This window comes from Macaca nemestrina, chromosome X, assembly GCF_043159975.1.
Source record: "Macaca nemestrina isolate mMacNem1 chromosome X, mMacNem.hap1, whole genome shotgun sequence".
Classification (NCBI taxonomy): Eukaryota; Metazoa; Chordata; class Mammalia; order Primates; family Cercopithecidae; genus Macaca; species Macaca nemestrina.
Genome location: NC_092145.1, coordinates 19,056,644 through 19,082,790, shown reverse-complemented (window position 1 = coordinate 19,082,790; position 26,147 = coordinate 19,056,644). Strand labels below are relative to the sequence as shown.

Sequence of the window (26,147 nt, the reverse complement as noted above, 5' to 3'; positions counted from 1 at the left end):
GCCAGGAAATTTTTAATGCAAAGTACCAACAAAACCCTCAACCTTTCTAGGTAACAGAACAGAGACAAAAATTTAAAAAGGATATAATCACCATTATGTTGCCACTGTACTAGCAGAAATTACTTTGATGTATTAATAACAAGTTAACTTACAAGTTACCACTGATTTTTAAGAGAGAATGGAAAATTGTATATAAGTGGCTAATTTTCTCATTTATAATGTATCTGGCTCAAATGAAATACAAGAGCAAAGCCCCTTAATATATGTTCTGTAGGCCAGGCGCAGTGGCTCAAGCCTGTAATCCCCAGCACTTTGGGAGGCCGAGACAGGCGGATCACAAGGTCAGGAGATGGAGACCATCCTGGCTAACACGATGAAACCCCGTCTCTACTAAAAAAAAAAATATGAAAAACTAGCCGGGCGAGGTGGCGGCACCTATAGTCCCAGCTACTCGGGAGGCTGAGGCAGGAGAATGGTGTAAACCCGGGAGGCGGAGCTTGCAGTGAGCTGGGATCTGGCCACTGCACTCCAGCCTGGGCAACAGAGCGAGACTCCGTCTCAAAAAAAAAAAAAAATGTTCTGTAACTTATATAATGACTAAGTTATTAATACATGTATTTTTCATGAAATAAGATCCTTAAAAAAACATATTTTTGGTCAAAATAGGGGTTTTTTTTTCATGTAATAGGAAATCCAGAGGTAGGCAAGCAGAATTGATGACAATGGCTTCATGATGTCATCAATGTCCAGGTTCAATCATCCTTGGAGAGAGGCTTTTATCATCATGGTCACAAAAACTTACTCTACTTTCAGCCACAAGCTCATGTTAAAAAGAGGTGTGTGTGTGTGTGTGTGTGTGTGTGTGTGTGTGCGTGTCTGTGTGTGTTTCATACTCAAGTCTTCTATTTCTTAACTTTCTATAGTATTAGGTGGGTGATTCTTTATGCTATACAACCTCTGAAATCAGCCTCTTCTCAAAGAGCGGGAAAAAGCTATCCCCAGAGCTTTGGCCATAATTATCTCTAGATGAGAGTTACAGTGGAATCCAAAACTTAAAACGCCACTCTCCAAGGGCAAATTTACCAGAGCACAAAGTGCTCTTGTCAATGACAGACTGAAGGGAGGAAAACTATGCACAGCACTCCCATGGCACAGCAATCTGCAGGGTGAGGGTTGTATGGCTTTGGGCTTGTTTTGTTCTGCTTTTAAGACATTACAAAAGAATGTGTAGTATCAGGCTAAATGTCCCTCCGCCCTCCAGGCTGCATGTATGAATGTGTCAGAATTACTGACTCTTCGAGTGGCCACAGTGTTATATGTTTGACCCAATAGTAAGCAGACTGAGATCACTAAAGATTTTTAGTTCCATGCCTGATTGAATTTTATAAATGGCCTAAAAGGTTGTATGGCAATGGGGTTTGAAACTCTACGTTGGCTGGGCGCGGTGGCTCACGCCTGTAATCCCAGCACTGTGGGAGGCCGAGGCGGGCAGATCACCTGAGGTCGAGAGTTTGAGACCAGCCTGATCAACATTCCTTACTAAAATTACAAAATTAGCCAGGCATGGTGGCGCATGCCTGCAATCCCAGCTACTTAGGAGGCTGAGGTAGGATACTCGCTTGAACCCGGGAGGCAGAGGTTGTGGGGAGCTGAGATCGTGCCATTGCACTCCAGCCTGGGCAACAAGAGTGAAACTCCATCTCAAAAAAGAAAAAAATATATACATCAGTATGGAGTTCGTTGAAAGAAATGAAGGCCAGGCATGGTGGCTCACCTCTGTAATCCCAGAACTTTGGATGGCCAGGGCAGGAGGATCGCTAGAGCCCAGGAGTTTTGAGACCAGCCTGGGCAACACAGTGAGATACCGTGTTTAAAAAAAAAAAAAAAAAAAAAAAAAAAAAAAAAAAAAGACAGAGAGAAAGATTAATTAATTAATTAAAAATGGAAAAGTATTTTCTAGACCAAACGTAACACAACATAGCATTTAATTTAAAATATTCCTTGGCAGCATCCTAGATAGGTTTTGGCTTACCTACTATTTTGTGGTGGTGGCAAGAGTGGGGTAGGAAAGAATTCAAGTCAACAAAGATTCATTGAGCACCTACTTTCCCAGCAAGACATTTTTATTACCTGAAGCTAGTCTCTTCCATTGTCCCTCAAGCTCACTCTGCTCAGTCCTACCACAGAACCATCGTGTGTTTTGTTTTCCCTGAACAATCACTATGATTTAGATTGTCCTTGCCTCTCTTCTGGGCCTATTCACAGCCTATCTGTCTTTCAGTGTTCAGCTTAAGCCCTGTCTCCTCCATGAAGCCTCCCCTAACCTCTTTAGGCACAACGCATTCTCTGTCTCTGAACACCGATGCTCTGCTATATATTTCACACTTCATTGTCCACTGACTTATACTGTCAGTTGCCTCATCACCAGCTCTTATCTCTCTCCTGTGCTCCATAACCATACTGCCAACTACTTGCTAGAAATCTTCAGACCTATGACTCGGTGCACCTCTGCTCAAGTACAAAACACTTCATCATTTTCAGTACCAATCACCCCCCCAACACAGACACACAGAGAAACATGCACACTCAACCTCTGCCTCCTCCTATCTTCTCTATTAACAGAGTTCAGCACACATCAAACATTTCCTATGTCTAAAGCACCATGTTAGGCATATGGAGACAAGACGGTATACAAAGATGAATAAGTCCCCTTGACTTCCCTGTCAAGATGAGTTATATTCCTCTCTTCTCCTCCCACCTCTCCATAGCATCCTGTATTTAGCTCTATCACTAAACTTATCATATTGTATTCTAATGATGTCTTTCTACAATGGAGTATCAACACCCTGAAGGCAAAAGCCATGACTTAGGCTTCTCCACCACACCAGTGTCCAAGACAGAGATTGACGCCCTCATTAAGAGAAATCAACCTTTGTGGGCTGGCTAGGTGCATGACACTGCATGCCATTAAGGAGCTCACCATCAAGCTGGACCTCTAGACTTGGTATTGTTCTCATCTGTTCCCTTATCCTCAAAATTAATCATCAGCAAGTTTTTAAAATTTCATTTCAACAGTATATACTGCAACCATCCACTTCTCTTCCTCCCCACTATCCCCACAGCAGTCCATACCACTATCTGGATTGCCTGGACCTTAGCAGTAGCCTCTGCTAGTTTCTCTACACCCTTGCTGGTTATTCCCACCACTTCCCTGAAATCCATCCCCCACATTACCTCCAGAAAGATCTTCCTAAACCATGTTATCCCTTGCCTAAAACTTGACATTGACACCACCTCTTAATGTAGTTCCAGCTCAAGGTCCCATTCCTTATCGTCATGCATCTGATTCTCAACCCAAATTACCCCACCATCCACTCTTACTTCCATGCTTGAACTTAAAAATTCCCTCTAATCTTCTTCTCCCATTCAGAAGCTTCTTCTGTCCTTCAAGACCCAATTCAAGTGCTTCCCCACTCCTTATGTTATTGTTAATCAAATTGTTTCTTCACTGTTCCTACAGCATCTTACTCAGTCCTTTGTCTGTGCTACTTACTCTGTCCTGGCCTGTAACAGTTAGTTGTGCACAAACCTGTGTTGATTACTAGACTGTAAGGTGCTAGGGGACGGCATCTATGAGGTATAGATTGTTATAGACCCCCTGAGTGCCTAGGAGGTACTCAGTGAACAGGCTGAACAGAATTGAATTACCTATCCCATAATATTCATTCATTTTACAAATATTTACTGAGTATAAACAAAACGAACGGTCTCTGCCCTTGTGGTATTTACATTTCTAATGGTGAAATATAAACAGTAAAGGAAATAAATAAGTAAATGTGTATTATGTTAGATGGGGAAAAATAATAAGCAAAAAAATTTAAGCAGGGAAGGAGGATAGAGGGAGTGGGGATAGGGTTAAATTTTCTCCTGGGTGACCAGGAAAGGCCCTCCTGTGAAGTGGACAAGTGAGTGGACCTGAAGGAGGTGAGGGAGCCAGCCGCGCTGACAGCTGGAGAGTGTTTCAGACAGGGGGACACCAAGTGAGGCAGGAGCCTGTCTGGCACAGGCAGCCAAGAGACCAGTGTGGCTAAAGTGGAATGAGTGAGGGGAAGAGAGATGAGAGAGGAGGCCAGAAGGGCAATGGAAGGCCAGATCCTGGAGGGCCTTGGAAGCTATTGTGATGACCTTGGCCTTTTCTTTTTTTGAGATGGGGAGCCATGACAAAAGTTACATCATCATTATTATTATTATTATTATTATTATTATTATTATTATTATTTTGAGACAGAGTCTCGCTCTGTCACCCAGGCTGGAGTGCAGTGGCACAATCTCAGCTCATTGCAACCTCCACCACCTGGGTTCAAACTATTCTCCTGTCTCAGCCTCCCAAGTAGCTAGGACTATAGACATGCGCCACCATGCCCAGCTAATTTTTGCATTTTTAGTAGAGATGGGATTTCTCCATGTTGCTCAGGCTGATCGTGAATTCCTAACCTCAAGTGATCTGCCCGCCTCAGCCTCCCAAAGTGCTGGGATTACAGGCATGAGCCACTGTACCCGGCCCCAAGATACATTTTGAAAGAATCACTCTGGGTACTGAGTTTAGACTGGATTACAGGAGTGACAAAAACAGGGGCAGAGATGCCAATTAGGAAGCTGCTGTCATAAGCTAAATGAGAGAGGTTGTTCCTTACACTACTAGTTCCAGGCCTTCCCTGACTAGCACTCATTTCCTGGCCCAAGCAACTCAGACCTGTCCTTGACAGTTGGGTTAGATGTTTCTAAGGGTTACCTAAGTGCTCAAATCAGAGCTGGAGCTTGCCACATGAATCCTAAGCTGAGTCCTAAACCAGAGAGAATATAGAAGAAATTTTAAAAAGAAGAGCCCTAAGACCAGGACAAATAACCTGGGGCAGTCTATAAGGGAGTGGCCGGACTGCTACAAGGAATCACAGTGAGGGACATTATAAGGAGAGTCGTCAAATTGAGGGTGTGCTGTTCACTTCCCAGGTCCCCTCAGCAGTGCTTGGGATTCCTGGACAAAATTACTGCTCCTTTCAGTTTTGCAGATAAAGACACTGTATCAGGGAACAATGTTAGAGTGAATCTGGAAAATCTTTCAGGGATCCTGTCAACAAAATTGAATCAATTGAAAGATGTAGTGAGAGGTAAAAATATCTGTGAATATCGTCTGTGAATATCATCAAAACCAAGGAAATTCCAGGCAAAGCCTGTGGAAATACTCCAGGGCTCAACAGAACTTTCTTGATTCCCAGTAATTAAAAATGCTGAGAAGTCTCCATATAGGTATATAATTATAAGTCTGCTAGTAAACATGTTCCATTAAAGGAGATACCCCTTTTAACACAACACAGAACACAGAAAAGTGTGCAAATTAATTTTATCTTAAACACTTTAGGAAAAAGCTCCTAACTCTGGTTATCTGGGGGAGGGTGCAAAGAGAAGAGGAACTTTCATTATCTACATTATACAGCTGACCCTTGAACAACATGGGTTCGAACTTTGCAGGCCCATCCCATTTCTACATGAAGACAATGAAGATGAAGATCTTTATGATGATCTACTTCCACCTAACTAATAATAAATGTATTTTCTCTTCTTTATGATTTTCTTAATAACATTTTCTGTTCCCTAGCTTACTTTATTATAAGAACACAGTATATAATACATATAACATACAATCAGTAAGGCTTCCAATCAACAGTAGGCTATTAGAAGTTAAGTTTTGGAGGAGTCAAAAGTTATACATGGATTTTCAACTGCATGGGGGCTCAGTGCCCTTAATTCCCATGTTGTTCAAGAGTCAACTGTATATTTCCACGACGTTTCGTTTTACTTACAGTGAGCCTATAATTTTATTAATTAATTAATAGTATCAATTTTGAGGCATTGAAAAAGCAATAAGATATCTAGATGATGCGATGAGGAGCTAACCACTCAAAAGAGCCCTTGTGTAAATATTTTTGAAAGGTAAAGAGATGTAGTCATGTGAATAACTAAATGCTGTTTTATGTGTATTGTGACATATTTTTATGTATAAGGGTTTGCTGGGTTTTTTGCAATATCAGTGGAGCCTATCTTCTTAAACAATATAGGGCAAGTGAATTATCAAAAGAACTCTAAGGAAAACTACTAAAGAGTGGCCAGGCGCAGTGGCTCATGCCTGTAATCCCAGCACCCTGGGAGGCAGACACAGGAAGATCACTTGAGGCCAGGAGCTCAAGACCAGCCTGGGCAACATAGGGAGATCCTGTCCACAAAATGTTTAAACATTAACTGGGTGTGGTGGCGTGCACCTGTAGTCCCAAATACTTGGGAGGCTGAGGCAAGAAGATCACTTGAGCCCAGGAGGTTCAGGCTGCAGTGAGCTGTGATAGTCACTGCACTGTGCCTGGGTAACAGAGCAAGACCCGGTCTAAAAAAAAAAAAAGAGAGAGAGAAAGAGAGAGAAGAAAACACTACTGAAGAGCAATTCGATGTCATTCTCTGGCTACTGTTACCAAACAAAGGTAAACAGTTAGCAGTATGCAGTGAGTTAAGGGCAATCTTGTTCAGAATCAAAGTGGCCAGCTTCCTGCAGCCCTATCATTATCATCTCTCATGTCTGAGGCATTTAGTCTTAGGTCTGCTTACAGGGCTTAGGGCTAAAAAAAGGAAGTTAGCACATGGCCTCTCTTATTATTGGATTCTGCCATGGTAAGTTTTAGAGTAGTAAGAAGGACTATGTACTATATAACATGGGCTAGAATTAGTAGACATAAAGGGATACAGTTAGGGTGGACCAGTTGTCTGAGCTTTGAATTCCTTTGCTTTTTTTATTTTTCTGCTGCCTTAATGTAATCTAAATACAATTTGTTTCAAAATATCTAATCACAGATTTTTCCCAGTTCTGTTCTACTCTTATTTTTGGCATACACATACAAGTATAAACAGTTTCTGTTAACCAATTAAAACTACACAATTTTCAGTAAGAATACCAAGAAAGTACAAGAGTCACAATCAAAAAGGCTTTTAAAAACTTCACTTACCACTGGATTTAATTTCACGGACATAATTACTGGGAAACCAGCCTGTTCTCCCATTTAATGTGCCTTCCCACCAGCCTCCTTCTTCAACTCGAGTGACGTAAATGATGTCCCCCTTACAAACTGACAGTTCATCCTCATTAGTCTGCTTAAAGTTGAATCTTGCTTTTACTATTAACTGATGACTTCCATTTTCCGTCATCTCCTAGAGAAACAAAAGCCACACCAGATTAAGCACTCATCTAAATAAGGCAGGGGTAGAAATGATATGGATTTAGGCAAATAAAGTGGAGGAAGCAAAGACAAAACCCCAAATCCATCTCAGTCCTGAGTTTTTAACTTAGGAGTCCATGAATGGGTCTCAGAGGGATTAATAAATCCCTCAAAACAGTATATAAGCTTTGGCATTTGTGAGAATGTGTATTTTGAAGTGGGTCATAGCTTTCATTTTTCTCTCCAGACCCCTCCCCATTATCTAAAGATTATCTATTTAACTAAGCCAGATAACAAAGTAGAGTGATAAGCTATTCCACCGTGGATAAGCTATTCCACCCTGCCTCTACTCAACACACAAACAGTCCACATAATTATATAACTAAGATGTACTAACCTACCCTCCATAAAAATCTGCCTCCCATCTCCTAATTACTAAGGATATCTTAATTTGGCTAAGACTTATTTATATGCAAAGATCAAATACCCCATAGTTGCCTAAGTCAGGAATTCTTTTTTCCATTTTTTTATTTGTATAGATTTAGGGGGTACAACTGCAGTTTTATTACATGGATATATGAAGTCAGGAATTTCTAATCTGTCATGTATAAACTGGACTTCCTTTCTGAGGGTCACAGACCCCTTAGAGAATCTGATAAGCACAACAGATCTTTGTCTAAACGAGTTCATACACATGGGCTTTTGTACACAATTTAAGAGGGTACCAGGGTGTAGAGCCATAGTGCTCATCAGCCTTTCAAAGGATCTGTGATCTAAAAAGGTTAAGAACCACATACTCAAATGCTTTGGAAGTAATTGGTCATAATGTCTCACTAGAAGTGGGTAGCTTTTGACAGGAAATAAAGGTTTCACCCAAAGAGTAGAAGATGAGGCATTTCCTCCCAAATAAAAGCTCCCAATAAGACCAAGTGAAAAGGCAACTGGGAGATCCCAATATAGAAGCTCATCATAGACTGAAATTTAAAATCAGGCCTTCCTCATTAGGAATGGAAAGAGAAAAATAAAAATGACAATAATAATGAGGATACTGATCAATATTTATTGATTGCCTACTATGTGTCAGGCACTATTTAGTTCTAATAAAACAAAGGATAGGGAAAATAATAGCAAATTGCCATCAGAAAGTAGCCATAATGACTTCCGTTTGCATAGCATTCTCAGTTAAGTGACTTGCCTAATTCTTGTAAGGGACAGAGCTGGAGCGTCAATCTGGATTTTTGCCCCCACCACATGCCTTTGATTTGCTCCTTTGGGCCAGCCTGAATTGGTGCTCAGTTTATAATTAGTTTTCTCAGTGATGCCCAAAACAAACCGGATGGCTGTCTCACCACATATGGAGATGCGACTAGGATATCAATCTAATTTTATGGATTTTAAAACAGACGGAGAATTGGGGACTATACTTACCACTGTCTTTGACTGCCTTTGCAGCCCTGAAACTGTGCTAGAAACTGCTCCCTGTGGGTTTGTCTGAGAATTATTAGCAGTACTAAGAGAAGAGGAACGTCCACATGGTCTTTCTGATAGCTGATCTGTGAAAAGAGGAAAAGGCATGTTAAAGGAACCACTCAGGTCAGAAAAACATCTACCACATAACATTATCTTTCTCGGGATACTATCAGAGGCATCCTGGCTGTAATTCTAACTGTTATCATCATGAACACGGCAAGTGTATTTCAATCCCCCTTCCCTTTTTGGTGGCCAACTTCCTGTTCGTAACCTTACTGGCCATTGTGCTCCAGTAGAATGAAAAACAGCGACAGAACCACATTTTCTCTTAACCATTTCCCTACAACTCTTCCCTCCTGAACCAGTTGCAACACTATGCCCTGTTATCCAAGGCAGAACTATATTGGGCACCAAACAGCTGTTTGTGGCTCTTATTACTTTGAAATATTTCAAATTTCTCTCTTTGTTTTTTGGCCCATAACTCAGTGGCTCATTTCTTACTCACACGTAACAATATGTGTGGCATATATAATGTAAAATCTCCCTGATGTGTGTGGGGCAGGGTGGAGAATGAGAGTGAAAGAGAAGGTGTGTTTGGGAAAGATGCAATCTTGATACTAGAATAATTTTTTTTAACAATCAGATTCAAGAGTCTTCTCTTCCTTGAAACCTTGTGAAATTCGACCAGGCCAGAGCTGAGCTGGATGTTTTCAGTTTGTTGAGAGTATACAAAAGAGAGAAGCTGGCTTCTTGACAAATTTAAATAAGGGTTCTTTTCCTCTCCATTTATTTTTAAAAGATATAAACTGCAAAAGTCTAAAGCCCAAACATTCCCTAGGCGACAAGCTCAGTATCCAAGTAATTTCCTTGATGCTGTGGGTTTTAACTTTCACCTCCTTGTATTTTATAAATATCTGTGGCAAGGGAAGAGACTGTAAAACTTGCTAGGAGAGTTTGGCAAAAGAACGTATAATTTGTGTGGCATAATGTTAGAATTACACGATCCTCCCTGACTAGAACTGGATAGTTGTCATGTGTGTTAAATATAGTTACTTGAATTAGCTGTACTTTCAGCTATACGCCATGCAATAGCTCAAAAGCATTTTTTTTTTCCAAATAGCAAAAGAACAACTTTGGAGAAGTATTTTTACATGTATTGCTATTATATACAGCTCTTTGGACTAAAACTATAATTACTCGATAGCTTCCTAGATGCTCTAACCTATTTGGCACTTGATTATATTGTCTGTTCTTGTCCTCTAATTGTTTCACATGGGTAAGTTGAGTCTCCTTAAATAGACAGTAATTTTCTCAAAGGCAGGGACCATAGCTTTGACATTTTTTGTAGCACCTGGTGATGTTGGCTACACAGCCTCTTGACTCTCCAACAGTTTAAGCAGCAAGCCTCGTGCTTGGGCATAAGGGCTCGGCAGTCAGTTAGATGTGGGTCTGAATCCCAACTCAGCCACTGACTTTCTAGTTGGGCAACTGTTGGCCTGACTTTCCTTATCTGTAATATGGACCTAATAATAATAATACCTGCCCCCAGTGTTGTTTCAAGGATTGAATGAGATCACCTGTGGCTCTTCTGACAGCCTAGATCCAGGGCAAGAGCTCAAAGCATTTTAAGTATGATTATTACTATCCAGCTGTTGGTTAAATATTATACCAGGGAAGCAGTGAAGTTACATTCTACATGTATCGTCATTTTCTTCACATTTACTAGCGTTTATATTTAATACCTCTAGTGTGGTAGGTGTTAAACATTTAAATAAAATATATTATTTTCACTCCCTATGAACCCAAGATTTCATTTTTGGTGCAAGGCTACTGAAGGGTTCCTTTACATGGACAAAGGCATACAGAAAACAATGAGAAAAATATGTCTCTAGTGGGGAAAGGGAAGTGACGGCTGTATTTTGTAAACTCTATGAAAAAGGGAACTGGTCTTTCCTTTTTCTTTTCTAGTTTTTTATACTCAGTTGGCTATTCAGAGCTTTGAATGGAATAACTTCTTGGCTCTTATCATTATATTAAGGGCATTAGAATAACATCTATCATAGGTATGTTTTAAATCCTAAGCTATGAAAAATTCAAGCATTTGACATTTGTTGGGGTGTATTTGGGGGAGCAGGGGGAAAATTTGCATCAAGAGAACAATCCTGGCCAGAGTTGGCTCCTAGGGTAATCACAAACACATGGATTCAAAAATGTCACCCAGAACACATAAATCACAAGCCCAGCTTACCTTCTGTTGCTTTGTTGACAGCTAAGAGAGTACTCAGAACCTTGGAGAAATTGACCCCTGAATAAAGGTCATCAGGATCAAATACCTATGAGAAAGGAAAATTGAAACCGTAAGACACTACAAGTATTCAACTCAACAAACAAAACTATCAAAAGGCCACTTCCTCCAGCTCTCCGGAAAAAAAAAAAAAAAAGGTGCAAAAGCCAAGACACAAACCTCCGTATACCTTTGGGAGAAATGAGAGCAGCAGCTGAGCTGCCTAATGACATGTGGCAGGCCATCAGTGAGTCAGAGCAAAGCAGTAATGGGAAATGAGAGCCAAGCTGAGAAGGCAGCGCCCACCAGGAAATGAACAGCGCATACTCAGACCCACTCTTCTGACCTGAATGTATCAATAGTTTCAGCCCAGTTACAGGAAGCTCATATGCATGGGTTACAATTAATGTCCATCACCTACAGAATGTCCTGGACAGTCCACAAATAAGGAGGTGGAGCCTTTTTGACATGCTTGCATCTGTACAGTTTATTAGCTGTGCCTAGTTGAGTCATTGTCAGAAGTGCCTTTTTCTCTGCTCTCCTTCCTCCCCACTGCCACCCGCTGCATCCCAACTGCCTAGGATCCCAATTCCATGTTGCCCAAACTTTCTGCCCAGGTCTGCCCTTCGCTCCCAGCTTCAGTTCCCAGTTTCTGCTGCTTGACCTTGCCCCTCTCAGCTCATCATGAATTCGAGTATTTGCCTGCCTGGGCCTATGGGCTCTTCCTGGCTTTAGATGACTTTTCCAAATATGACCTCTAGCCTGTGTGATACTACTCAACTCTTGGCAAAAAACACATTAAGTAAATACATTTCACTTTACCAGTCAACTGTCAATCTGATACGCTATTGTCCCCAGTGAAGATACCAATCAGATGTTGTTGTTTACAATGCAATTTAACTGTTACCTTTGAAATGTAGTCAGTGTGTTAAAATATATTGAATCCCAAATACGTATATTTGAAATTAGAAGTGTTCTCATGCACAGGTACAATCTATTAATGTACCAGCCAACAATGTAAATATGTATATCTGTAGGTAACCAGATGCCCACTTTCTGGATGGAAATGCCCCTTCTAAAAACATTTTGTTCCCGGATGTCTAGGAGTCTCCTAAAGAAAACAGATTGCATCATTTTTTCCCCAAATGTGGTGACGGAAATAAAATGTACCTTTTCATATGGGACATGATTGGTAATGGGCATAGGATTTTGAAGGGTCTGTCTTCCCATTAGGTAGAGGCATTTGTTCCATTTTTAATCTGCATATTTTCTGGGAACCATATCAAGACAAATTTCTATCTTTTTTGTACATGTTCTTGAAAACCTATCATCTGTTTTTAGAATGAAAATATGTAATATCAATTTTTTCACGTTTTGGGGGGTCAATAAAGATACATGCAAATGCAAACCTACACCAGTCTGCCTATTCTAGGATTCACCGCTTTATTCATTTAATCAATGAATGTTTTGCATTCAAACTTTAAATGACCAAAAAGCCCAGTTGCATCTAAAAATGAGACATTAATATATTTCTGATAAAAGAGTAATACTAATATTACTAAAGAGTTAAACAACAACACAATCCAAATATATTTCTGAATGCTACAACATAAAATTCAAAGTTTTCCAGAAATACATTGACAAGAGTTCTGTTTTAGTTTGTCAAAGCCTGGGTGAACAAGAGGCAATAGACTAGAGAGAGTGTCTAGTATCTCAGGGGATTTCAGACTTATTGAATCTCCCTTAGAACTGATCAACTGGGAAAATGTTAATGACATGTATGCCAAAATAGTAGCAAAGCAAAAAATTCACTTGTTTTTAGCCCACCAGTCCTAATGGGAGTGTGCATGTGTGTGTCCATGTGGATACATGTTTTGGGTGGGTGTGGTAGAGATGAGTAGATCTAAAATAACAAGCAAAAGTTAAATATTAGCAGAATAAGGCATGAGAGCAAAAGTTGTGATTAAAAAAACCTCTCCCTCTGGTTTTAGTTGTTCCTTATCCAGGGTTATTAAATGCTATACATGGCAACACTGGTATTATTCATTTGTACTGGTACTTGACTGATTTTGAAAATAAATAAACTGATCAGAAAATGAAATGTGCATCAACAAGAGTCACTGCATCTGCCTGAGGGAAGCTTCCTGAACTGTACCCGGTTCTCTTTTGAGAAAACCCCAATATACTCAAGTTTATCCATGGATACTGTTCTTCTTGCTGCAAGCCTATTCTGAGGCACTAGAAACTACACAGGAAGGAGTTGGAAGAAGCCTCTGGGAACTGCTAGAGAAAGCAACGCCTAAGCATTATTATTTCAGAGTAACTGGAGAATCAGATACAACCACAAACACCCTCCACCACACTATACCCTTCTGAGTCCCAAATTGAACGATATTGAAAATTCCACCCTAGATCTTTCTTCCATGCACTTCAGAGAGCTCCCCTATGAAAATGGAAATATTATCTGGAGGGATCACATTTTCAGCCACTATCAGTCATTTATGTCTTAGTGGAAATGAGAAGTGTGAGACCAAGTTTAGAGATGATGATGTGGAGAAAGACTAAGGGCTCTGGTCCCCAAATAAGGAGAAAGCAAAGGAGAATTCCGTGTAGAGAGGGTGTGAGAAGAACAGGGAAAGGTAGATTACAGTACCCACTCATTTATACATTCAAAATAGAGAACCAATTCCCCTTTCTGCCTGCAAAGCACTGGAATCTGTTAAAAAGCTAATGTAAATTTGCACATTTATGCTGTATGTAATTTTCGTAAGTCATTTTCAATGAAATTTTAAAGTCAAAGTCAAATCATGGCAAAGTCATGATGATACTCATCTTCTAGTACCCTGTGCAAGCCTCACTAGTCTGTTCAGTGTCTCTGGCTTGTGACTGAGTCCCAGATTAGCTGAACTTTCTTTATACCTATTTTGGTGCACAAAAAGCCAGTTAGTTCCAGTTGGATCCGTGAAGGCCAGATGAACAGCAGGATTCCCTCCCTCCATTCATCTTACCACTACTGTGACTCAGACAAGAAAAAAGTACTACTTCTTAGACTACTGCTAGGTGGTGTCAAGGTATCATTCCTGCAATCAGATGATGCAAGGTTCAAATCTAACAACAATAAAAACATTTACTCTAACCAATAGGACAGACAGGGATTAAACTTTATTAAAGATATTTTAAGTATTTACATATAGCCAACCGAAGTTGCATTCCTACATCAGCAGATGAAATCAAACATTTATTTATTTATTTATTTTTTATTTGTGTGTGTGTTTGAGGCAGAGTCTCGCTCTATCCCCCAGGCTGGAGTGCAGTGGCACGATCTCGACTCACTGCAACCTCTGCCTCCCAGGTTCAAGCAATTCTCCTGCCTCAGCCTCCCGAGTAGCTGGGATTACAGGGATCTGCCACCATGCCCAGCTAATTTTTGTTTGTTTTTGTTTGTATTTTTATTAGAAACGGTGTTTCACCATGTTGACCAGGCTGGTCTCGAACCCCTGACCTCAAGTGATCCGCCCACCTCGGCCTCCTAAAGTGCTGGGATTACAGGCGTGAGCCACTGCACCCAGCCCAGACATTTAATTTTTAAATGTTTCCTCACAGCTTTTTATTCTAGATATCCGCAATGACAGCAAAACCTATTTGCAAACCACTAAACACCAGGTGTTAATTGCGAATTATTGGGGATCTGCCAATGTAAACTGCAAGAAGTTAATATTTCTACAGCATTACAAATAGAACCTTTTGGAGTAGTTCTTAGTTTCAACATGTATGCTATTTTATGACACTTTCCCTAAACTTAGAAAAGCCAGAAAGCATATGAGAAGAAACTTTCCCAGCTCCCTGTTCCATTCCCTCACTTATCGTATAGCTACTGTTCACTGATTTACTGAGCTCCTGCTATATTCCTGGCACCACGCTTGGACATCACATACATACTGCTATGGTCTGAATGTTTGTGCCCTTCCCAAATTCATATGTTGAAACCTAATCACCAGTATAATGGTATTTGGAAGTGGGGGCATTTACAGGTAATCAGATCACGAAGGCATAGCTCTCATGAATGGGACTGTTGACTTTATCCAAGAGGTCCCCAGAGAGCTACCTTGTCCCTTCCACCATGTAAGGAAATAGAGAGAAGGTACTATCTACGAATAGGGAAGCAGGCCCTCGCCAGGATACCAAATATGCCTTGATCTTGGATTTCCGGCCTCCAGAACTATGAGAAATATCCTTCTGTTGTTTATAAGCTACCTGGTTTATGGCATTTTGTTCTGGTGGTCTGAACAGACTAAGATACAAATATATTTTTTTCTGTGCATTTGATTCTCCCAGCAAGCCCATGATGTCAGTACAATTATTTTCCCCATTCCATGGATGAGTAAACTAAGACTCAGAGTAGTTAAGTCACAGGGCAAGAAAATGATGGAGCCAATAAAGATACACAAGAAAGTGCTCTGAGGGGCATTGTAGTCCTCCATGCACGCCTTATGTTTCCATGAGACATAGAGAAAAAATGAAAAAGCAATCCATGAGTCTGTATACAAAAAGAAATCCTTTGCTTCTGTCAATACAAGTAGCATCTGTGTCATCTGCATCGAGTTTGTTATAGCCTCTAAAATGATTAATTCAACTAATCACAGCAAAGAGAAAATCTTCCATATTACAAGACTGTCTCCACAGGGGCCTTGCTAATTCCTGTGCTGTCCTTCTCATTTCAAGGGTCAGCCTTCACCCAGGAGGCACTTGGCCACATTTGCCAAAAGAGGGGAAAAACTGCACTAAGCTCCTCCTATTTGTTGAACCAGGTCTGCCTCATGAGCCATGGCCCATATTTGTGAGGTCCTGGTCTGGTAGGGGTCCAGCTCGTGATTACAGAACCAAGCTAAAACATCTGGGCCATGTGCAATGACACCTAGCCTCCTGATTTTCTTGACATCATGCTCTAACCACCTGAGTTAACCAGTCACAGCCGTCTAGCCACATCTTGGTTAAGAAAAGAAGGCATACCCTATCCTGGTTCAGAACTGGTCATCCTTAACGTCATGTGGTTTCAGTAACACCCAATCAACTTCTATTTAAAGGTAATTTAAGGTTGGGGGTGATTATAATAGGTTCCATTACTCAAGAGTTAAAAGTCTAATCAACTGAAAAGCAAGTGATTCATTGGGACCACAAGGACATATAGCTTATACTTCAAGCCTGTTTTTTAAAAAAGATTCCAAATATTTAGGAACATTCCAGCTCTTCCTTGTTCTTATTGCTCTTATTGAACAAAATCTTAAATTAACTTAGCTCATCTTGAATCACATTCTCTAATTCTCACAGCTGAGCACACTGCCTCTGTTAACCCCTCAACTTTGGTGGAAATGTCATTACATAGTGCAACAGAGCAAGCAAATCTGAGCTGCTTAGTCATATTTCACTGGGTGGTACCGCTCCTGGCTCTGTGAACGTGATCTGGGATGTGTGCACATAGCTCCTACTAAAAGCAGTCACAAAGTCAGCAACAAATAATGCTCTTAGCTCAGAAATTGGATTCATTACCCACTGGTATTCCACTTACTAGAATATAGTGGGTGGCATTTCTACTCTGCCTGGTTTTAAATAATAGCTGTTCCTATTTGATATGGACCAAACTTAAAAGGGAGCAAACCCGGCTCTCAACTTTTATTTCCTCCCTTTCTCTCCAAGATCTAATCTGTGCCTGTAGCTGAAACAACATACAGTGTTGTGGAAAGAGCACTGATGTGAGAGTCAGAAGACTGTGACTCCAATCTCAGCTTTGTCACTATTGAGCAGTCGTGAGGACCTTAGGAAAGCAACACTACCTTTATGAGGCTCCATTTCCCATCTGGAAAGTGTCTTTGAGCAAAGGAGCTCAGCGAGAGGTCTTGTGGTCCATCATCTAAATAGGAGCTCTTAAAGGCAGCATCTTGGCTGGGTCCCCAAAGCCCAGAATCTGGTCTTCAGTTCTCAAGTCTCTTGAGAATGGACTCACACAAGCCAAGCTCACAAAAGGCCAATGAATAAACCAAAAGGCCAATTTCTTAATTTTTACTAAAAATAAATGAAGCACTAAGGAGACTAAATACTCCCATTTTGTGGCCAGAGCACTCTCTCCCCATAGAGAAATCTCTCTGGTGAGCTAAATTATAATCAGAACTGTGTTGAGTACTACAGAATCAGAGCAAAGAGAGTCTGGGGTATTGCAGCCTAACATGATTATAACCTGTTTACAAGCTGATTTTCAAAATGTCATTTTTAAATGGCCTATTTATAAATTCTGGCTTTATCTTGCTGCCACTGCATCATGGCATTTGGACTGTGATCATGGACAGCTTTAACTCTCTATGTTTTCTTTTTGGCTCTGTGGATTCCTATAAAGTCACTTTACATAACTAATACGGACTCCTAGATTATTCGAACCTCATGGAATCCAGAGCCAGGAAGTTCAGCTCCATGGAGCTCCTATGACAGAAGCCAAGATCTGAGCTTGCTCCCTCACTCTTCGTTAAAAGTCACCAATCTCATTCCTGATGGCTACCTCAGCATCACCATAGGACTCTCATTCTTCCTTGTTAGCACTCCTATAGGGGAGAACCCCTTTCTCTATAACAGAGATTTATCTTTAGTTGAGTAATAACTGTTCAGGTAAGAGGGGAATTAATGAGGAACAATATAGGCATCTTAGTGGGGCCAGTCACAGGATTAAATAAAGGGAGAGCAAAAGAGAACAACTGATGGCTGGGCACACTGGCTCACACCTGTAATCCCAGCACCTTGGGAGGCCGAGGTAGGTGGATCACTTGAGTCCAGGAGTTCAAGACCAGCCTGGCCAGCATAGTGAAACCCGTCTCTTCTAAAAATACAAAAATTAGCCAAGCATGGTGGCAGGCACCTGTAATCCCAGCTACTCGGGAGGCTGACGTAGAAGAATGACTTGAACCCGGGAGGCGGAGGTTGCAGTGAGCTGAGATTGTACCACTGCATTCCAGCCTGCGCAACAGAGCAAAACCCCACCCCAAAACAAAAAAAAAAAGAAAAAGAAGAAAAAGAAAAATCAAAAGAAAGAAAAGAAAAAAGAAGAAGGAACAAATGGTTTTGAATAATCTCATCAAAAAGAGAGTAGGCACGAAGGAAAGGGAAAAATGAAGTATCTCTCGTCAATAGCGCTTGCCAAGCCAAGGACAGGAAGCAGGAGGCCTAGACTCAGCTGCCTCACAGTCAGCCAGCCATTGTGGCTTGGCCGGCTCCTGCCCCTCCTCCTGTGCTCCTGTCACCAGAGCCTTTGCAAAAGCACACTGGTTGCCAGTTTTGCGGGGTGGAGTGGATGGGTGAACCCTCAGCTGCTGGAGCATCTGTGTGCCAGACCTGAGGGTGTCTTCCCCAATGCCCCCACTCCCACCTCTTCAGAAACAGGGACTGACTCCCTAGTGTTCCAAATTGGAATGCGGAACACATTTTCCCAGAAACAGCATCACACCTGCCACTTAGCCTCTGTGAGTTCTATAGTTCAGCCACATGAAGTATTCAACAGGCTGTTGCGGGCCAGCCAGAAAACATAATCACCGTGTAGAGCCTTGTTTCTATGGGAAAATGTTTTCTGTGTCCCTAATAATCACTTAAAAATGAACTTTTGGAAAATAATTTGTTTTTATATTGAAGAGTGGCCAGACATGTGTTCCCAAATCAATGTCCAACATCCTTTATGCTTTTTCCTTGTCCTTTCATAGAAAAGATGAACAAATGCCCGAGACATTCAGGGTACTATTTATTTTAGAACTCTTAGTGATGAGAGAATCAAGGTAAATATATGAAGTCTATGAGAATATCCTCAGAAATTTCAGTAGTCAGCAGCTCCTCTCTGCCTGTTTAACAATCCAGGCAGTTAGAGAGGAGCCTCACCTATGGAGAGAGGGCTCCCTTGGTCCCTGCTTTCCTAGCAGCTACTAAGATTTAGGGTGGGAGCCCCAGAGCCTACCAGAATTTACAGCAGAGACTGGTGGTAAATAGCCCCACACAAAGACTAGGGAGAAACAAGGGCCATGAAACAAAAGAGCCACTGCTAGTCATTTTCAGCAGTAGCCCTTCCAGTAGTATCACCTGTTGCTATCCATAATGTCCTCACTGACCTACCTTCATGTTTCTTTTTTTCCAAACAGCTACAGCTTTACAGTCTGTAGAGATATTGTAAATTTAAGCTCTCAGTGGTCTATCAGCCCAGTATTCTTTATTCATTATGCAGGTGTTGAGATTATTCCTGAATTTCCTATTAAAAGGTAGGCTCTTTGAAGTCCACATTCCCCCACAGCCCTGGCCCCAGTATTCAACATATACAAAATACTTGATAAATAACCATTCATTGGTTGATTGACAGGATGCTCTGTCAGAGAGACTTAAAGGTAAATTATGCCTAAACACAAGCCCTATGATTTCAATTTTTTTTTTCACTTCTGGATCCTCAGTGTCTAGAAGAGTGCCTGTCACATAGTAGGCACTCAACAGATATTTGATTAATTAATGAGAGTTTAGATGTTCTCATCAATAGATAATTAGTCATACTTGAAGAAAAAGCATTGCAGAAAGTATAATAAACTCAGAAAGAGATATCACTTAGAGAAGAAAAAAAAAAATCTCCACGCAATTTTCCAGGAAACATGGAACATCTAAAATTAGATGTACCTGTACTCATCAGCAAAATTAAGCTGTGTGACCGTGAGGTGACCAAAGGTGCTTCAAACTCTATGGTTGCTAATTTTTTAAGTTGTGTGCTGAGTGTGGGCAACATCCGCAATTGCTTGCCTGTCCCAGGTAATAGAGGTTCCTCTAAATGTCATCACAAAGCACCATGACCTCATCATTACAGAGAAGAGAAGCTGCAAAGAATTGTGGGATTTTACTGCTTTTTCTGGAATTGGTTATATTTTTAACCATTTTTGTTGTAAAACTGAATAAATGACAAACACTACAAGCCACCCTCCCCTGTTCATGCCCATGCTCTAAAACTAGCTCCAACTCACAGCCAGAGCACAACGGGACATGGCAAAGCAACTTACCAGCAGCAAGAAGGGGTAACGTGTAATTGGAAAGACTACAATTCACATGCCCCAAATCCTCCTAACACCAGCTAAACTTGGAGGAAAGGATGCTGTGCCAAAGTTATTATTATTTTCTCTCTTTACTTAGAGATTACCTTCAGTCATTCATTTGGCAAAGACTTTTGGCTCTTCCCGTTTATATATCTGCGTGATTCACTTTTTCAAAAGTATGTCATTTTCAGAGACACTCATCAATGCCTAACAGACATCAATTAATTAATGAATCCTACTCCAACTTATTCCAAACAGGATTTGCACTTAGGAAACAATCCAAACACTGTTAGGTGGGCATTCAGGAGCTCAGATCTCAGAGACATCAGAAATGGTGCTTTTAGTTAGCACTCATGTCTCTCAAAATACAGCAAAGGCATCCAATAAAAAGCCTAATATAACCCAAGATCAAGTCCACCCTCTTCAGACTAGCATTCAAATTTCTTCTCAAGGCCAGGCGCAGTGGTTCATGTCTGTAGTCCCAGCACTTTGGGAGGCTGGGGTGGGCTAACCACTGGAGGTCAGGAGTTTAAGGCCAGTCTGGCCAACATGGCCGTCTCTACTAAAAATACAAAAATTAACCGGGTGTGGTGGCACATGCCTGTAATCCTAGCTAGTGGAGAGGGTGAGGCAGGACAATCGCTTGAAACTGGGAGGCAGAGGTTGCAGTGAGCCGAGATCGCGCCACTAGCCTTGACAATCTAGCCTGTCACACTCTAGCCTGTCGCACTCCAGCCTGGGTGACAGAGCAAGATGCCATCTCAAAAAATAGTAATAATAAATAAATTTAAAATAATTTCTTCTCAAGTATCTCTAAGACAGACCTTAGCAGGCCCACCGTTTCTCACCATCATCTCTTTATATGCTCCAGAATCTTCTTTCTTCACTGTGCCTCTCTCTGACATTTATACTTCTCCTTCAGAAAGTTCCCTCAATCATCTGAATGCTAGCTATCCTTCAGGGCCCATCCCAAATTACTCCCTTCCATGCTGTTTTCCCCAAACACTATGTGTCAGTACACAACAGGCTTCCCTATTTCTGAATTCCTCTTGAATTTAGACTCTAGATTCTAGAACCACTAACTTGGACACCTAACCATACACTGCTAAATGTTGTTAAATTCCACTCTTTCACACACACATGCTGCCTCTGTCCAATAGGTAGGAGCCCACAGTGCCAGGCATGGTGCTCACTTTACAGACATTGAACAAGTTCTTGCTAAGTGTCAGTTTTCTCTCCCAATCGAAAATTCAAACAGGTATTTCTTCCACCAGAAGCACCTGCCCTTTGGGCATGCCTTTCCCAGAAGGAAAGAGAGGAGGAAAAGGCAAATTTTTTTCTAGTAGAATTTGATAAATCAAGGCTCATATATTTTCCACCACCTGGTAAAAATACATTCTTTTTTTTTTTTTTTTTTTTTTTTTTTGAGATGGAGTCTCGCTTTGTCACCCAGGCTGGAGTGCAGCGGTGCCATCTCAGCTCACTGCAAGCTCCGCCTCCCGGGTTCACACCATTCTCCTGCCTCAGCCTCCTGAGTAGCTGGGACTACAGGCGCCCGCCACCACGCCCAGCTAATTTTTTTGTATTTTTAGTAGAGATGGGGTTTCAGCGTGTTAGCCAGGATGGTCTCGATCTCCTGACCTCGTGATCTGCCCGCCTCAGCCTCCCAAAGTGCTGGGATTACAGGCGTGAGCCACTGCACCTGGCCAAAAATAAATTTTTTTTTTGAAGAATATGATTAAAGAATGCTGACAAAGCATTTACCTCACCAAAAAGAAGTGAAGTTACTGCCTGGGATCACTTTGGAGAAAACCACAGTTAGAGAATCCTCACAAGCAGAGCTCACAGCTTGAAAGCCCAGTGAAAGCAAGAGAGTTTCAGTAATAGAAGAAATAAGAAGTAGCCTAGAGACTGGAAAGGTAGAAAAAGGCTTCCATATGACATCACAGGAGCTAGTATCTCACACCTTTAATTTTCTTTTTTTTTTTAATTTTTAAAAAACTTGAAACAAGTACTCTAGCTTGGCATAAAGTAATGCTATCTTAGGGGAAACCCAGCTTTCTTTCTGTCCTCATTTTTACCCATTAAAGAGTCATTTTTATGAATAAAAGTCAACTCCTGACCATCTACATGTAGACTCTTAAATACACAAGCTGTCTACAATGAAATTTTAAAAGTTCATTGCCATTCAAATACTCATTCATTATCCATTCAGCAAATATTTATTGAACACCTGGTGTCTATGCCAGGCAGTAATACATAAATTTGTTTTAAGATGAGAAATAAAAAGAACACTATATAAAATCTGGCAAATGAAGTCACCCACAGGTATATTAGCCCTAAAACCATTTTCTATTCTGTTGTCTCTACTTGAAGGTGATTTTTTAATCTCAAATCAAGATTTGCCCCAATACACAACACACTCCCAAATACCAGTCCTTCTTCAGAGAATGCAAAGTGGCTATACAAACAGTGTAAATGCTTATTTCCACTATCACAATGTATATTCTCACAAAGAAGTCGTTAAACTTCTTTTGTTAGTGAAAGACTGCAGTCTCCTGATTTGCATACATTTCTCAGAAATTATTAGTACATACCTCTTTTTTGCTGGAGACCTCCACATGAAGAACATACAAATTAGTGTTCAGGCCTGCTTCACAGGCAGGGCTTTTCATAAACGATGTTAAGAGTTTGACACCTTAAAGATGCCTCTTAAGGCCAGCGCGGTGGCTCACACCTGTAATCCCAGCACTTTGGGAGGCCAAGGGGGGCGGATCACTTGAGATCAAGAGTTCGAGACCAGCCTGAGCAACATAGTGAAGCCCCAGCTCTACTAAAAATACAAAAAATTAGCCAGGCATAGTGGCACGTGCCTGTAATCCCAGCTACTCAGGAGACTGAGCCAGGAGACTCACTTGAACTCAAGAGGCGGAGGTTACAGTGAGCCAAAATCGCACCACTGCACTCCAGCCTGGGCAACAGAGCAAGACTCTCTCTCAAAAAAAAAAAAAATGCCCCTTAAAATAACGTCCATGCTTCCAAGAAGTAGGGAAACATCTTTGTTATTGTCAAGGTTGAGACAAGTCCTTAATAATAGTTTCACTTGCCACTTTGCAAACTGCTGCATTTTATCTCACCTTAATTTAATTCCTTCTTTTCCCTGTTGCCCTATTCACTCACTCAATTGACATGTCTGATCTCTGGAATAATATTCAAGTCCCCAAGAAAGTATCAACCTTGGATTTTACCAGATTTGCCTAAGTAGAACTTAATTAGGAAGGTAAATCTTCTGCCAGAAGTCCAACAGAAATGATATGTGACTACATGCTGTTTTGGATGATCCACTCTAAGCCCATACATCTCTTTGTGTGATAAGGCCCAGTTTGCCAGGGTATGACAAAGCCTGGAGCTAATCGGACAGATGTCTAGTGTCATAGGTCTTTCTTCCAGCTGACAGCAGAGGAAGTGCCATTGCCCATGCTGAAATGCAGAAACAGAGTAGTTTCTGGACTAAGTGGACATACACTACCTCCTCTAAAAAGCTGGTAAAGTGAGGGCCCTAAGAAACTGGCAAGTGCCTTCACACTTCCTCATTTGCAATTCAAAGACCCGACCCTGCATTTCCTCTTGGTACTAACCCCAGATGTCATCACCAATCTCTCTGCATACCTTGTGCTGTGCTGGCAACATCCCATCACCTCTCAGACTGATCCTTGAGGGCCACCTCAATGATAACTCTAAGACCAAGTTAGAATGGGACTGGAGTAGGGGATAGCTGGCCAAGATTATGTCGTTTGAATAAAGAGGTGTATTGTGTTTTGTTGTCCCCAGAAACAGCCTGGATTACAGTCAACATTAAAACCAAATTAGAGTGAGTTAGATTTAAAACAAGATAATTTACATCTCCAGTCAGGAAGAGTCTAATAATTAATCAAATTTTCTAACAAAATGCATTCCTTTTGGTATATATTTGGTACATTCACTCCAATTCAGAAACAATGTCTTTCTTTTTTAGATATTACATACTGTGTTTTTTAAATAGAAGCCATTGATTTTTATTTTCCCCCTCAACTACGCCCAATTCATCAGGTTTATTGCTTATTTCCTGAAGGCAAGAGGGGGAGGTTTTTGGCAATCATCACCAAAAATAAAAGACCATTCACTGCATTGTTTAACTTAACTTAAACGATCATCTTGCTTTGGGGTGGATTTTTAAATTTCAAGCTATTTTAATTTTAAAATAAATATGTCTGTTTTAAAAGACAAAAATTAAACTAGTTCATCCAGGTAAACATGAGCAACTGAAAATAGTCTTTTCTCACATTCTTCTAGTTTATGCATAGACTAGAAAAGAATGAAAAGATCTGATTTTTCAATACCCAGAGGAATCCATCCAAACTGTTTCTATTATTAGAACACAAAATGGTAGCTCAAGAAGTTACTGTGGTTAACAACTGAATAATTCATAGTCTCTGAAGAATTCAGTTGCTTTGTCTTCTCCAGTTCCTCTTTACAACTGAATCCCCAAATATATTTCTAGTCCTGAGCTGTTATAAAGGAAACCATACACAAATTGTTTTCAGCAGTTAAAAATTGACCATGCTAAGCACTGAGAGCAACAGCAAGTCAATAAGCTAGGGAAAGAACAAGAACTCTTACAAGCAGTTCCTAAAACTCTTCAGAATGCATGTATATTGTCTGAAACTGTAGTTTAAAATTCCAATCTCTGTTCCATGGGTATCACTGGGCTGCAATATCACAGAAATTTAAACTGTCTTTATGTAGCCTTCCAAATAAAATATAAAAACCAATCAAATATAATATCCAAATTATTTTAAACACATTTCAACATGCTGTAATCTAAATTTGAATTATTTCTATGATGAAAACACAGAGACTTTTAAACTCAGAAACAAAAGCACTTTAATAGTGAGTGAAAGATGCTAATAACGTTGAAGGATTAATTTCTGCTGTTAAGCATGGAGAACAGAGGCCAAGTCTGACATCACTATTCATCTAAGAAGCCCAGAAATATTCAACTTTGTGTTGCCTTCTAGAGATGTGTTAAGTATTAGAAAATATTTGAGGATTTTACCTTTGACTTTATTTTTAAAAACGTTTTCTCAAAAACAAGTGCTCTCTGCCGAATAGAGCATAGAACTGAGAGACAAGATGGCTGGATTTTGTTTTTCCTATTTCAAGTTTTAGCCCTGTCTAAATTCCAAATGTAACTAGTAAAACCTCAGAACTCTTGGAAAGCCCACAGTTTACCCTTCCAATTTTTTTTTTTTTTTTTTTTTTTTTTGAGATAGAGTTTCGCTCTTTTCGCCCAGGCTGGAGTGCAATGGTACAATCTCAGCTCACTGCAACCTCCGCCTCCTGGGTTCAAGCGATTCTCCCACCTCAGCCTCCTGAGTAGATGGGATTACAGGCACTTGCCATCATGCTCAGCTAATTTTGGTATTTTGGTGGAGATGGGGTTTCACCATGTTGGCCAGGCTGGTCTTGAACTCCTGACCTCAGGTGATCCTCCCGCCTCAGCCTCCCAAAGTGCTGGGATTACAGGTGTGTGCCATCATGTCAGCCTACCCTTTCAATTTTTTTAAATGTTAAATCTTCAAAAGGAAATCTTTCTAAAAATCAGTGACTCACTTCTTAAACAGAGTTAGCTTAACATAACTGAACTAAGTGAACTTTTGTTTTTAAATAATGCAATGTTTCTTATCTAATATATCCCAGAACACTGATCTACTGGGATATATTAAAATTCCAATTAGGAACTAGCTTGTATTGAGAGTTCACTCAGTGCCAAGGACAGTGCTAAGTGCTTTACTTGCTTTCTTTCATTTAACCCTAGGAAGAGGCATATACTTTTTTTTTTTTTTTAACCAGAGTCTCTCTCTGTCATCCAGGCTGCGGTGCAGTGGCACAGTCTTGGCTCACTGCAACCTCTGCCTCCCAGGTTCAAGCGATTCTCCTGCCTCAGCCTCCCAAGTAGCTGCAATTACAGGCTCATGCCACCATGCCTGGCTAATTTTTGTA

At 40.7% G+C, this 26,147-nt stretch overlaps 1 protein-coding gene across 5 annotated transcripts in view; it reads right to left on the bottom strand.

The window, feature by feature from the left end:
• Positions 1 to 26,147, bottom strand: part of LOC105481369 (Rac/Cdc42 guanine nucleotide exchange factor 6) — a 119,414-nt gene that overhangs the window by 74,613 nt on the left and 18,654 nt on the right. For all 5 annotated transcript variants that reach the window (XM_011740895.3, XM_011740897.3, XM_011740898.3 and 2 more), the window contains 3 exons: positions 10,978 to 11,062; positions 8,688 to 8,812; positions 7,050 to 7,251 (listed from right to left, as the gene is read on the bottom strand). In XM_011740895.3, coding sequence (XP_011739197.1) covers positions 7,050 to 7,251; positions 8,688 to 8,812; positions 10,978 to 11,062 — 412 coding nt within the window. The remainder of the gene's footprint in view (positions 1 to 7,049; positions 7,252 to 8,687; positions 8,813 to 10,977; positions 11,063 to 26,147) is intronic.